We start from the raw sequence: 13,699 nt of genomic DNA on the forward strand, positions 1-13,699 counted from the left end.
AATCCTCAACAACCTTCCCAATGGAGACTCCCCAACAACCTTTCCAATGGGGAATCCTCAACAACCTTCCCAATGGAGACTCCCCAACAACTCTGCCCTGTGGAGACTCCCCACAACCCTGTCCTGTGGAGGCTCCCCAACAACCCTTCCCAGTGGAGACTCCCCAAAAACCCTGCCCAATGGAGACTCCCCAACAACCCTTCCCAGTGGAGACTCCCCAACAACCCTGCCATGGAGGCTTCCCCTAGCCATGTCCAGTGGAAGCTCCCCTTAGCCTGCCCAGTCGAGGCTTCTTCTAACCCTGTCCAGTAGATACTTCCCAACAACCCTGCCTAGTGGAGTCTCCCCAACAACCATAACCATAGGGAGACTCCCCAACAACCCTGCCCAGAGGAGTTCCCCATTAATCCCTGCCCCCAGTGCAATCAGTCCTATCACCTTTACCTGGCTCTCAATCACTCCAGGACACTTGTTAACAGGTGGAATGTTACCTTGCTCTTTCCTTGGATTCGTTATAGATATCTGTTATAACTCGGTCCTTGTGGTCCATGAAATTATTGTGAGCTTCTTCCAGTTTCCTGCAAGGCAATAAAGTTTGATTTACAACTAGTTTCTTTTCTCCCTTGCAAATTTGAAGGGCAAGATTTTGGCTTAAAGCAGTACAAAAGGCCGTGACCACAAATGCACAAGAGATAATACTGCTGTCAGCTCAGCTGTCCAAGACTGTTAAAACTGGAACCGGTCTGAGATGCATTTCCAGTGGGAAGCAGCAACAACCAGAATACAGCATAACCCTGAGGTTAGAGAGTTGAGGGGTTATTCTAGGAGGCATTTTTTCACACCCAAAGAACACTGAATATCTGGAACTCTCTCCCGAAAAATCTGTTGAGATCAATCTATAATTTCAAAAGTGAGATTTATGGATACTTGTTAGCAAGGCTTAAAGGGAGAGGGAACCAAAAACCAATTGATGCAGATCAACCATGCTGTAAATGAATGATGGGGTAGACTAGAGCAGGGGTAGGGTTGGGGTGGGAGAGAGCCTATTCCAATCTCAGTGCTGATTTCAGACACATACTACCATTCTCTGAAAGGAAATATATCCGTTAGGTTTCTTGCCACTGATTGCTGTCTCTTGAATCCTGCTGAAGAATGCGTGGAGCTTAAGCGTGAAGTCCGTTCAATCACTTCTGCTGCCAATCCAGGTTCCTAGAGGAACACCACCTGAGGCAAGATGCCAGAAGTTTCTTCATCTCTGAGGAACTGTGCTACATCATTTGGCTGAGCCTTCATTAAAGGTTGTGGAATATCACAGCATTAGAGGCTTGACGGGAGGGAGTTTTATTTTAATGTTTCTCAGAGTGGTCAATAGGTTGAGAGACAGAAACAGGCATGAGAACCATGTCAAAGTAGGCCTTGGTTCATGCAGCTTCAAGAGGAAAGGAATGGATGGAGAAAGGGATATTTTATGATAATGTAACTGGTTCTGTGTTGTAAGGGGCAGGCTCCACCAGGGCCTGGAGCCATTACAGGGTGCAGAATGGGGAAAATGTGCATGTGTGACTGAATATCAAAACTTATCCCTGTTCTAAGTAGAAGCACACTGTTACTTGATTAGACAGGCAGGAGAAAGCCTCTTTTTATTGAGGTTCTCATAGGAAGCAAAAGCTTTACTAAAGGCATGGTAGGTGCACTGAATGCACCAGTGCTTAGGAACCGAGGACTAGGGTTGCCAAGCCAAAGGAGAATTACCTCTGGTGAGAAAACCTATAGCACATGAGTTGGTGCTGCACAGGGGAAGACCACCTCTATCAGATATGGTGATCCATGTGCCTTGCCCCTTCAAAATATCCCTGCCTTCTACAGATATTTTCAATCTCAAACACTTTTGAAAAGCTTTCTGAGGCTCTCCTTCAAGCACTTATTTTCACAGTGGAGTAAGCAAGCTGCGAGCTCTGGTATTATTCTGGTAAGTTCTGTCATGGCCCAAACATCCCTTTGATAACTGTTGCCAAAGATGGCCCGTTATGGTCTGACTAATGTAAAAAAAATTATCATATCTTTTGTGCTTTTATTTTCATTATCCTTACATATAAACCTGGAAAGTTAATCATCAATGTCATTATCCATGAGGATTGCTAACAACATCTCCTCCTCACTGATCATCAACACAGTTGCCCCCTGCTTTACTCTATATACACACATGACTGTGTGGCTCAGCACAGCTCCAACGCCATATACAAATTCGCTGATGACACCACTGTTGTTGGATGAATCATAAGTGGTGAAGAATCAGTTTACCGAAGTGAGATTGGACACATTGAGTGGTGCTGCAACAATGACCTTGCTCAACGTCAGTAAAACTAAGGAACTGATTGTTGACTTCAGGAAGGGGAAGGAGGGTGAACATGCGCTAGCCTACCTTGGTGGATTGATGGTAGAGAGGATGAACAGCTTCAAATTCCTAAGTGTTAAAATATCGGATGATCTCTCCTGGGCTCAGCACATAGATGCAATCACAAGGAAGGTGTGCCAGCGTCTTTATTTTCTTAGACAATTAAGGAGGTTCAGCATGCCACTGAACACTCCAACAAACTGACCGCAGTCAGTGCAGATCGGGAATAACACCTCCTCCTTGCTGACAATCAACACAGGCGCACCTCAAGGATGCGTGCTTAGCCCACTGCTCTACACTCTCCACACTCACGACTATGTGGCTGAGCACAGCTCAAACATCATCTATGAATTCGCCAATGACACCACTGTTGTTGGTAGAATTTCAGATGGTGACGAGGAAGCGTACAGGAGTGAGACAGATCGGCTGGTTGAGTGGTGTCAATAACTACAACCTCGCACTCAATGTTATCAAGACCAAGGAACTGATTGTGGACTTCAGGAAGGGGAAGTCGGGAGAACACGCACTAGTCCTCATTGAGGAGTCAGCGGTGGAAAGGGTGAGCAGCTTCAAGTTCCTGGGCGTCAACATCTCAGAGGATCTAGCCTGGGCCCAACACATTAATGCAATCACGAAAAAGGCACGCCAGCAGCTCTACATCATTAGGAGTTTGAGATTTGGGATGCCACCAAACGCTCCTCCAAATTTCTATAGATGTATGGTGGAGAGCATTCTGACTGGTTGCATCACCGCCTGGTATGGAGGCTCCAATGCATAGGATCGCAAGAGGCTGCAGAGGATTGTAGACTCAGCCAGCTCCATCACGGGCACAACCCTTCCCACCATTGAGGACATTTTCAAGAGGCGGTGCCTCAAGAAGGTGGCATCCGTCACTGAGGACCCTCACAATCCGGGACATGCCCTCTTCTCATTACTACCATCAGGAAGGAGGTACAGGAGCCTGAAGACCCAAACTCAATGATTCAGGAACAGATTCTTCTCCACTGCTGTCAGATTCCCGAACGATCCATGAACCCAGCCTCATTATTCCTTTTTTTGCACTGTTTATTTATTTTTGTAATTTATAGATTGTATGTCTTTGCTCTGTACTGCTGCCGCAAATTTCAGGTCATATGTCAGTGATAATAAATCTGATTCTGATTTTGAACTTCTACAGAAAGTGTTGTAAGTATCCTGACTGGTTGCATCATGGTCTGGTATGGTAATTTGAATACACAGGAACAAAAGAAGCTGCAGAGTAGTGGACTCAGCCCAATACATCACAGGCACATCCCTCCCCACCATCAGTAGTGTCTATAGGAGGCGCTACCTCAAGAAGGAAACATCTATCATCAAAGATCCCCACCATCCGGGCCACACAATCTTATCGCAGCTACCATCGGGCAGGAGGTACAGAAGCCTGAAGTCCCACACCACCAGGTTTGACAGAAGTTACTTCCCTTCAACCATTCGGTTCTTGAACAAACTTGCACAACCCTAATCACTACCTCAGTACAACAACGTATGACCACTTTGCACTTTGCGTTGTTTTGTTTGTTCTAATTGTGTTCTTTCTTGTACAATTTTGTATAATTTATATTTAGTTCACATTTTTCTTGTGCATGTTGTGTCTCTGATGCTATGTGCCTGTGCTGCTGCTGCAAGTAAGTTTTCATTGCACCTATGCATATGTGTACTTGTGCATATGACAATAAACTCGACTTTGACTTTGATGATCTGTAATGTTAAATCTGCTTCTCTGTCCTGCTGCCTGATCTGCAGAGTATTTCCAGCATTTTCTGTTTTTATAGGCCAAACTTCCTTATCCTTTACTGGGACAAACTTCTCAACCTGACAACCAATCCAGTGAATCTAAAATATACTGACTCAAGGGAAATATATCTTTCTTCAGGCAATTGTTGAATGTACACCATCTGCATTGTTCCTCAAAAGAATGATAGTCGGAATATCTTATACCATTTATAGGAATTTCCAGCCTCAGTACTGAAGTTCAAAGGGGCTGCTTACAGTATTGTAAAATCAATTCCACTGTATATTCTTGGAAAGGAGTCTCAGCACTTGTGGTTTAAGTGTTGGCTCCACATAACAGTTTAAAAATGAAGAAAGTTGGAACCGAGATGATCTGGGAAAGATTAGAGCGCTGAACTCCAGCCAGGCTTTGATTGTTTTGTGTAAATTATTCCAAGGATAAACCGCATCTTCAGGTAGGCCTTATCGATTTCCACACGGAAGTCATTGAGCAGTTAAATCCCCTTTCCACGCCAATACTATATTTACACAAAATGGTGATTTTCCACAGAGGAAATTAAATGGCCTAGATTAAAGATAACAAGGCTGGGAGACATTGCAGGTTGAACTATAATTGTCTGGTTGGAAAGATGTTAAGCAGGAATTGGCGGCAGCATTTTGGGTTGTGAAAAGGTGCATTATTTTTCCCGTTTCTAGCTTTACGGTGGGTGAGGTGGGCTCAGCTCTGTTCTAGCATTCAGTCAGATCATAGTTGAAATCCTCCAATGATTCCACTTTCAATCCCCATATCACCTGGTCCCTGTTTCTTCCAGAAGTCTATTGATCTCAGTTTACAATGCACTGAGCACACCACCCCCCCTCCAAAACTGTCTGACTTGGATTGAAGAATTTCAAAGATTCACAGTCCAGAGTGAAGACATTTCTTTCATGGGTACCTCCCTCCAATATTCTAAGTGTGGCCCCTGGCTCTGGAGAAGCAGCCTGTCAGCGCTGACCCGGTCCGTCCCTCTCAGAACCCTGTATGCAGTGCTTCTGCTATGACTGCAGCTAAGTCAGAATAGACCAGTCCCACGTGGTCAGTGGGATTTAGTAATTCATCTGGCAATGCCCTTATCCGCTAGGTATTTAATCCTTATAAATCATTAATTAATGTGGGGATTGAACATAGCTCTGTTGGTCACGAGGTGCCAGGTCAGCTGGATGTCTGGGCGGGAAACTACTCTCAGCTCCTTGGCATGTGCCCTGAGTTTAATTAGTGAGAGGCTGGAGAATTAAGGAATACAGAGATACTCACGCCTGCATTTAGAGAACAGAACTAAACTGTGGAGATTACTATGTGTAAATATGTATTTAACGTGCAGTTCTAACGTAAACAAACATTCATTACTTTTTCAGTGCTTGTAAGAGTTCACATATCCCTGATAAACTACATATGTTAAATCAGAACTGAACTTGCAGACTGCAGCATATAAAATCAGCAGTTCTTGTGCACACACTAACTGTACTTTTCATCATAGCTGCCAATTCTAAAACATAAGCTTTCCAACATCATCCCACTTTAAAGAACCAATCTGTCACAGTTAAAAGTCACAAATAATCGAGTCAGCACTGATTCAAGTGCTCTTTTACTGGAAGTGTGACTACCATGTCAGAACAAGAACTCTGAAGCAAGCAAGAAACTTTGTTTAAAATCATTCAGAGGACATGGGCCAACATGCAATCACAAGGAAGGCGCACCAGCATCTTTACTTTCTTAGAAGGTTAAGGGGGTTCGGCTTGTCACCAAACACTCCATAGATGTACTATTGAAAGTATCCTGACTGGTAGCATCATGGTCTGGTATGGCAAATTCGAATGTAAGAAGCTGCAGAGAGTAGTGGACTCTGCCCAATGTATCAGGGGCACATCCCTCCCCACCATCGGGAGTATCTACAGGAGGCACTGCCTTAAGAATGCAACATCCATCATCATGTCGGCGCCGGAAGCGTGGCGACACTTGAGGGCTGCCCCCAGAACACTCTACGTAGAAGATGCATTTCACTATGTGTCTTGATGTACATGTGACTAATAAAGATACCATAACCTTATCTTAAAGATCCCCACCATCCGGGCTATGCCATCTTCTCGCAGCTCCCGCTGGGCAGGAGGTGCAGGAGCCTTAAGTCCCTCTCCACCAGGTTCAAGAACAGCGACTTCCCTTCAACCATTCAGTTCTTAAACCAACCAGCAAAACCCTCATCACTAGAGTTTAGCAACACTGTGACCACTTTGCACTAAAATGGACTTTGTGTTTTTTAGTTCTAATTGTGTTCTTTCTGGTAAAAATGGTGTATAATTTATGTTTAATTTATGTTTTTCTTGTGAATGCTGCTTATATGATGCTCTGTGCCTGTGGAAGTTTTTCATTGCACCTGTGCACATGTGGACTTGTGCATCCAACAATAAACTCGACTTTGAACTTTGACTTACTGGCTGAACCAAACTGCCCTCAAAAAGGATGGTGGTGATCTGCCTTCCTAGTCTGCATGGTGAAGGAGCACCCAGAGTGCTGTGAGGACTTGGAGTACTTTTGGATGCAGCTGCGATGATGGATTGCTGATGTGCTTTCAAGAGAGGATGGTTATGAACAAAGATAGTTGACCCTGTTACTTACCAAGGTGCTGGATGCCCTGCTACTCTCACTGCACACTTCTGTTGTACAATATCTGAGCAGGAGGAGAAGAAGATAAATCTTTCAAAGAGGACTCCAACACCAACATATTATAGGACCAGAGAATACTCCAACGTAGTAGGCAGCCACTCAGCTCATCAAAGCCCTAATGAACATCAATCCAATCATTTTGATTATCCTGCTGGTCTCCATTTCCAAGTTTTTTTCTGTTTCCAGGGTGTATCTAGCTTGCTTCATTTTGCTGAATGACCCACCTCCCTATCAGCGTGTTGATGTGCACAGCAACATTCTGGACAGTGGTTAGGAACGCAGTGGGGTTTGCCAGTTGTGTGCGCCGTCCTGCAGTTAATGCTGTTCCCTTGTCCAGCTCCAGTTACAGATGGGTACATGCATACATGCCTCTGTGCAGTTTCCCTTTCGTTTATCACTTTCCCAACTATTTTTCCTCCCACCCTCTCCTAGGTGAGGTGCCTGCTGCAATAAATGTTTCCTTTTCCTCTGCTTTCAGTTGTGCCAATGATGTCAGGATATTGAAACCAGATTCCCCAGAGGCAGAGGTGCGTGAGCCTCCTGGTCAAGAGGCAGAGCTGAAATGAGAACCCGCCAAAGGAGGCTTCCCTACTCATTAGGTTGACATAAAGCCTTCCTTTGGGAAGGAGGTGGGGAACCTGAGAGAGCAAGGTGTGGGTGATGGTAGGTCGTGAGGGTAAGGGAGGGGTTAAGAGAAGGGGTGAGGGGTCCAGAGGGATAAGGGAGAACAAAGGGTGGGGGGGACAGAGGGAATGGCCTCCTCTAATGGTCTCTGATAGAAATGGCTTTTGATTAATCAAGGAGGCCTGCTGTTAAAACATTTATAGGTATTGCATTAACATGATTATGTGGTGACAGAGGATCATTTAAAATAAAATCCTTATAACATAGGCTTTGCTGGCAAGGGCAGACTCCACTGCCTTTAGCCGGTACTCTTACATCAACCGCAATGAAGTGCTTTGAGAGGTTGGTTATGGCACGAATCAACTCCTGCCTCAGAGGTGACCTGGATCCACTCCAGTTTGCCTACCGCCACAACAGGTCAACAGCAGAAGTGATTTCTGTGGCTCTTCACTCTACTCTGACCCATCTGGGCAACAGGAACTCATACAGCTCAGCGTTCAACACAATCATCCCATCCAAACGCATCATCAAGCTTCAAGACCTGGGCCTCTGTACCTCCCCCTGCAACTGGATACTCGACTTCCTCATCGGCAGGCCTCAGTCAGTGAGGATCGGTAACAGAATCTCCTCCTTGCTGACCATCAACACACGTGCACCTCAGTGCTGCATGCTTAGTCCACTGCTCTGCTCTTTATACACACAATATTGTGTGGCTAAGCACAGCCCCAATGCCATGTTCAAATTCTCCGACGACACTACTGTTGTTGGAAGAATCACAAGTGACGGTGAGTCAGCTTACCGGAGCCAGATAGGACACCTGGTTGTGTGCTGTCACAACAACAACCTCTTGCTCAACATCAGCAAAACAAAAGAGCTGATTGTTGACTTCAGGAAGGGGAAGGAGGGTGAACATGCACCAGTCTACATTGGGGGATTGGCAGTGGAGAGAGTCAGCAGCTTTAATTTTCTGGGCGTCAACATATAGGATGACCTGTCCTGGGCCCAGCACGTACATGCAATCATAAGGAAAGCGTGCCAGCATCTTTACTTCCTTAGGAGGTTAAGGAGATTCAGCTTGTCACCAAACACTCTAACAAACTGTCACAGAGGTACTGTTGAAAGTACCCTGACTGATGGCATCATGGTTTGGTACAGCAATTCGAATGTGCAGGAACATAAGAAGCTGCAGAGGGTAGTGGACTCAGCCCAATACATCACGGGCCCACCCCTCCACACCATTGGTAGCATCCATAGGAGATGCTGCTTCAAGAAGGCAACATTCATCATCAAAGATCCCCACCATACGGGCCGTGCCATCTTCTCGCAGCTCCCATCGGGCAGGAGGTACAGAAGCCTGAAGTCCCACACCACCAGATTCAAGAACAGCTACTTCCCTGCAATCATTCAGTTCTTGAACTGATTGGCAAAACCCTAATCACTACAGGTTAGCAACACTATGACCACTTTGATCCACTTTGCACTAAAATGGACTTTTCTTTTGTTCTAATTGTGTTCTTTCTTGTAAAAATTGTGTATAATTTATGTTTAATTTGTTTTTCTTATGAATGCTGCTTATCTGATGCTATGTGCCTGTGATGCTGCTGCAAGTAAGTTTTTCATTGCACCTGTATATACATGTACTTTTGCATGTGACAATAAACACGACTTCGCCTGTCCCTGATTGCCCTGAGGGCCCTTTTTCAATTGCTCCAGTCTGTATGGTGAAGGGACTCTTCCAGTGTGGTTGTCTAGGGATTCCGGGATTTAGGACCACAACAATGAAGGAAAACCACAACATTTCTAAGTTAGGATGGTGTCTGGTTTATTCTGCTCGTAATGAGGGTCATAGTATTGTGGAGTGTTATTGAAGCCATGGAAAACTGCTGTTCAGCTGCAGCCAAAGTACGCCAATAGTGGAGACAGTGGAGTTTTTAGCCAGCAAATTTTAGTACTCAAATTATTTTATCCTGGATGGTGAAAATGTTGCTGAATGTCACAGAGAGGTGACTGGACTCACTCTTGCTGGAGATAATGATTGCCTGGCACTTATTTGATGTGAATGATTCTTGTCACTTCTCAGTGCAAGGGTGGATGAGGGTTTAGAGTGAATCATTATCGGAGGATCTGGTGCATGATCTTTGCTCATAGTCATAGAGTGATACAGCACGGAAACAGGACCTTTGGCCCATTGTGTCCATGCTGGCCATCAAGCACCCATTTATACCAGTCCTACTCTAATCCCATTTTATTCTCCCCACATCTCATTAATTCCCCCAAGATCCTATCCGTCGCCTGCACCCAGTGGCCCACTAACCCAACGAACCACACGTCTTTGGGATGTAGGAGGAAACCAGAGCACCCGGGGGAAAACCCATGCAGTCACGGGGAGAATGTGCAAACACCATTCATGTAGTACTCAAGGTCTGGAAAGGATAGCACAGGTCCTGTGCAAATAATCACCTAAGAAGAGTTACTGCAGAACTCCAATATTGTCCTGCGGCAAACAGAACCTGTAACCTACAGACACATCTATGCTGCACCTGTTGTTGATGCCTAAAGTCACCTCAGTTGTAAAATTCCTTTATTGCAGCCATAAAGTATTCATGATCCCCACATGATGCCACCTACAAGGAACTATATTTCTTTAGATAACTCATGCAATGATGTACACAGCTGCCAAATGCATTACAGACAGACATGAACATCAATAGTGTTCCTGTTACCCTACTTCTTAACACTGAAATTTGAGTCTGAAGAAACATTTTGTGTATTTATTCTAACATAAAACATCTACAAAAATTTGTATATAGGATATGAGAAAAAAAACCATGAAGATTGATGCCAGCAGAACCTTTCTACTGGCTCCTTTTCCATACAGCTCCCAATTATTGCTTCCTTATTCACAGGCTAAATAATATACATTCCTTATACCAGTGCTTTGGGACTTGCTGAGGTCACGAAAGGTCCTATACAAATGCAATTAACTTCCTTCCCTCTTTCTCTCTGTCAGCAAAAGGAAGACCGAAGCTGAAAGCAGAGGTGAAATATGAGACTGCAGAATCATAGGGTCCATAGCTCACTGTGCTGTGATAGTGCCTTGAAACAGATCTCTAATTAACAATTCACACCCCACATGCCTTGCTCTCTCCCTATAGCCCCGCACAGATTTTGCTTTACCATTGTTTATTTAATTCCCTTTCAAAAGTCACTATTGAATCAACTTCCATTGACCTTCCAAGCAGTGCATCCTAAATCACAACACACTGCCGCGACCACTTCATCTGGTTCGTTTGCTGATTACCTTAAACCCACGACCTCTGGTTACCAACACACCTGTCAGAGGAAGTAGTTCTACCTTACTCCATCAGATCTTCCAAATTCTGACCCCCACCCCTGTTTCATTAAATCTGCACAACCTAATGAGCACAGTAACCACATTCAGCATTGCTGGAGGTGCTGCCCTTTGGACAAGATATTAAACTAAGTATTGTTATCCTGTTCAAATGGACATGTCACATTTTTAGAAGAGCTAAGAGCTCTCCAGGGAAACATTCACATTCAACTAAAGACATTGCTTTTGAACATCTCAACCCTTCTCCAAGTCAGCCTGGAGCATGGCCACAAAATCACCTCTAATTCACATTAATTAACATTTATGGGAGGCTATTCTGGGACTGTGAAGTGAGCAGGGGAAATATCTTAAGCCACAATGTCTCTGCTCTGGGAGTGTCTGATGGCACAGTGTAAATGAAGTTTTACTCTGTATTTAATCTGTGTTCCCTGCAACATGTTCACTCTCCTGTGCCTGTCAACTTCCCCTTGGACCTTTTGTTACTTACCTACACTAAGGAGGTGATTTACATTAACCAGCTTACTTAAATCCTCCCTCTTTGACCAAGCTTATGTTACCTTGCCTGATATCTCCTTGTGGCTTGCTGTCAAATTATATCTGATGAAGGATATTTATTCCAAAAGTATACTTTAATCATACAATTTACAATAGGTGATGCTCCTCTGCTTCGTTCACTGTACCTAGTGTATCATTACATTCGCTTACAATGTGTACATGGTGTTTATAATTTTCCCCAAACATTCCATCAGCAATAAAGTTGACAGGTTTTTGCGCAGGGGCCAGCTGCTCAGTATCCATTTGTGGGAGTACTCTCTCCCTGGTGTCATGAACGATGAGCCTGGACTTGCTGCCGTGGAACGTTCCATTTGGTTGGACAATTCCATACCTTCTGCCAAAGTCAAAGTCCAGCTTAATGTCATGTGCACAAGTACAGGTGCAATGAAAAACTTACTTGCAGCAGCATCACAGGCACATAGCATCAAATAAGCAGCGTTCACAAGAAAAACATAAATACAATTTTTACAAGAAAACACAATTAGAACAAAAAGAAGTCCATTTTAGTGCAAACTGATCAACTAGTATGACTAATTTATGACCAGTTTTGCAAATGCAGGGAGAACAAAAGGGGACTAGTGCAAGTGCCTATTTGATGGTCAGTGCACACTTGGTGGGCCAAAGGGCCTGATTCTGTGCTGTATGTTTCCATGAATGTTTTTCCCTGGATGATGGTTGCTTCTTATGCATTGCCGTGACGGCAACTCTCCAATGGAACTGAGCATATTGTCAGATTCTGGACTAACACCTTGTGAATGCGGAGACATGTGGGGAACTGCTTTTGGAATCCTAGCTCTTCCTTATCCCACAGCCATTGATAGTGAGGAATTTGGCAATAGAACAGAGGTGTTTGAAGCAGTAATTGTAGGGTGGTAATGCTCCAGCAAGCCCTAAGTATTTGTTTGCTCCTAGTAGTTACCAGAGCAGAGAAATTGCAGTTATATCCGTACCTTTGGAATTCTCTCAGCTATCTTGTGTCTGCCTGGGATCAGCCTTGGACTTGTAAGAAAGTACTGGTTCACTTGATGATGTCTTTGACTTTAACAGTAAAGCAATAAGTGGGTCAGAGCAAAAATAACAAACTGCGTTCATATAGCACAAAGGCGATTGAGGAACGTAATACAAAAGCTGCCATCAAGCAACATAAGGAGATATTAGACCAGTGACCAAAAGTTCAGAGAAGCTTTAAGGATTGTCATAATGGAGAAAAGGGAGGGGGAGAGATGTAGGAAAGAGTTACAGGGTTTCAGGTCTGGGTAGCTGAAACACCAATATTGATAGCTGGGCCATTGATAAAAAACTGTGGGTGCATGAGGCCAGAACTGGAGTGCATAGATCTTGTAGCGAGTTGTAGCAATGGCTCAATGCATATTTTGACAGTTTTTGTTAACCTTGGCTGGCTCTCAGAGAAAAAGAGAATACAACATTTTCAATTGCTGTGCTAAATTACAGAGCAAGTAATTTTCCTTTGTAGTGGTCGCTGTTCCATTCCTCAGCAACTACAAGAGCTGTCTGGCCTCACTCACTCTGCAGACTTCTTTCACATTGTTCGTCCAGACAGGGCTTCACAGTTGACCGTGATTAGAAGTTACAACTCCAACTGTCAATCGGCATACATTAGCATTTGAAAGGGCCAGTCGAGGCCATCAAAGTAATGTTATCTTAGCTGATCTGTGAACTCACAGAACAGTTCTAGCACCAGGAGCTTGATCCACTTCTGCCTTGGCAAGAACAGGGCAGTCTCCATTTTGAGCTGACAATGTCATTGTGTTACTGAAAGAGGATTTAAACAGTGACAAGGATTCCTATGCTCGTCCCACTGCACTATCCTGGGGAAGATAATTGCTCACCGCACCCCTTCCTTGGGAGGTGACATAAACCAACGACAACTTGTTTAACGTGGCTAATTATCCCAAGGACCTTCACAGGGACAATGATCAAACAAAATTTCACACCGAGTATGTAGGACAGATTACCAAACGCTGGCCAGAGTTTGCACATCTTAAAGGGGGAAGGCGAGGGAGAGGTTTTTCAGGGGCTGGGGGCGAATTCCAGGGCTGATTGCCTTGGTACCTAAAGCTCAGCTGTCAATGGTGGAGGCTATTAAATTTGGGGATGAGCAGGAGGACAGAATTGCTGAGCTCAGAGGATTGTAAGGCCAGAAAAGATTATATTGATTATAGGGAGGGAGACCATGGGGGGATTTGAAAACTAGGGATGACAATTTTACAATATGTTTGCTTAATTTAAGATTAAGATATCTTTATTAGTCACATGTACATCAAAACACACAGTGAAATGC

At 44.3% G+C, this 13,699-nt stretch overlaps 1 protein-coding gene across 1 annotated transcript in view; it reads right to left on the reverse strand.

The window, feature by feature from the left end:
• The window catches only part of dnajc4 (DnaJ (Hsp40) homolog, subfamily C, member 4), a 117,613-nt gene that overhangs the window by 18,748 nt on the left and 85,166 nt on the right, over window positions 1–13,699 (reverse strand). Inside the window, exon 6 of the mRNA XM_052045290.1 lies at window positions 492–578. Coding sequence (XP_051901250.1) covers window positions 492–578 — 87 coding nt within the window. The remainder of the gene's footprint in view (window positions 1–491; window positions 579–13,699) is intronic.

This window comes from Pristis pectinata, chromosome 38, assembly GCF_009764475.1.
Source record: "Pristis pectinata isolate sPriPec2 chromosome 38, sPriPec2.1.pri, whole genome shotgun sequence".
Taxonomy (NCBI): Eukaryota; Metazoa; Chordata; class Chondrichthyes; order Rhinopristiformes; family Pristidae; genus Pristis; species Pristis pectinata.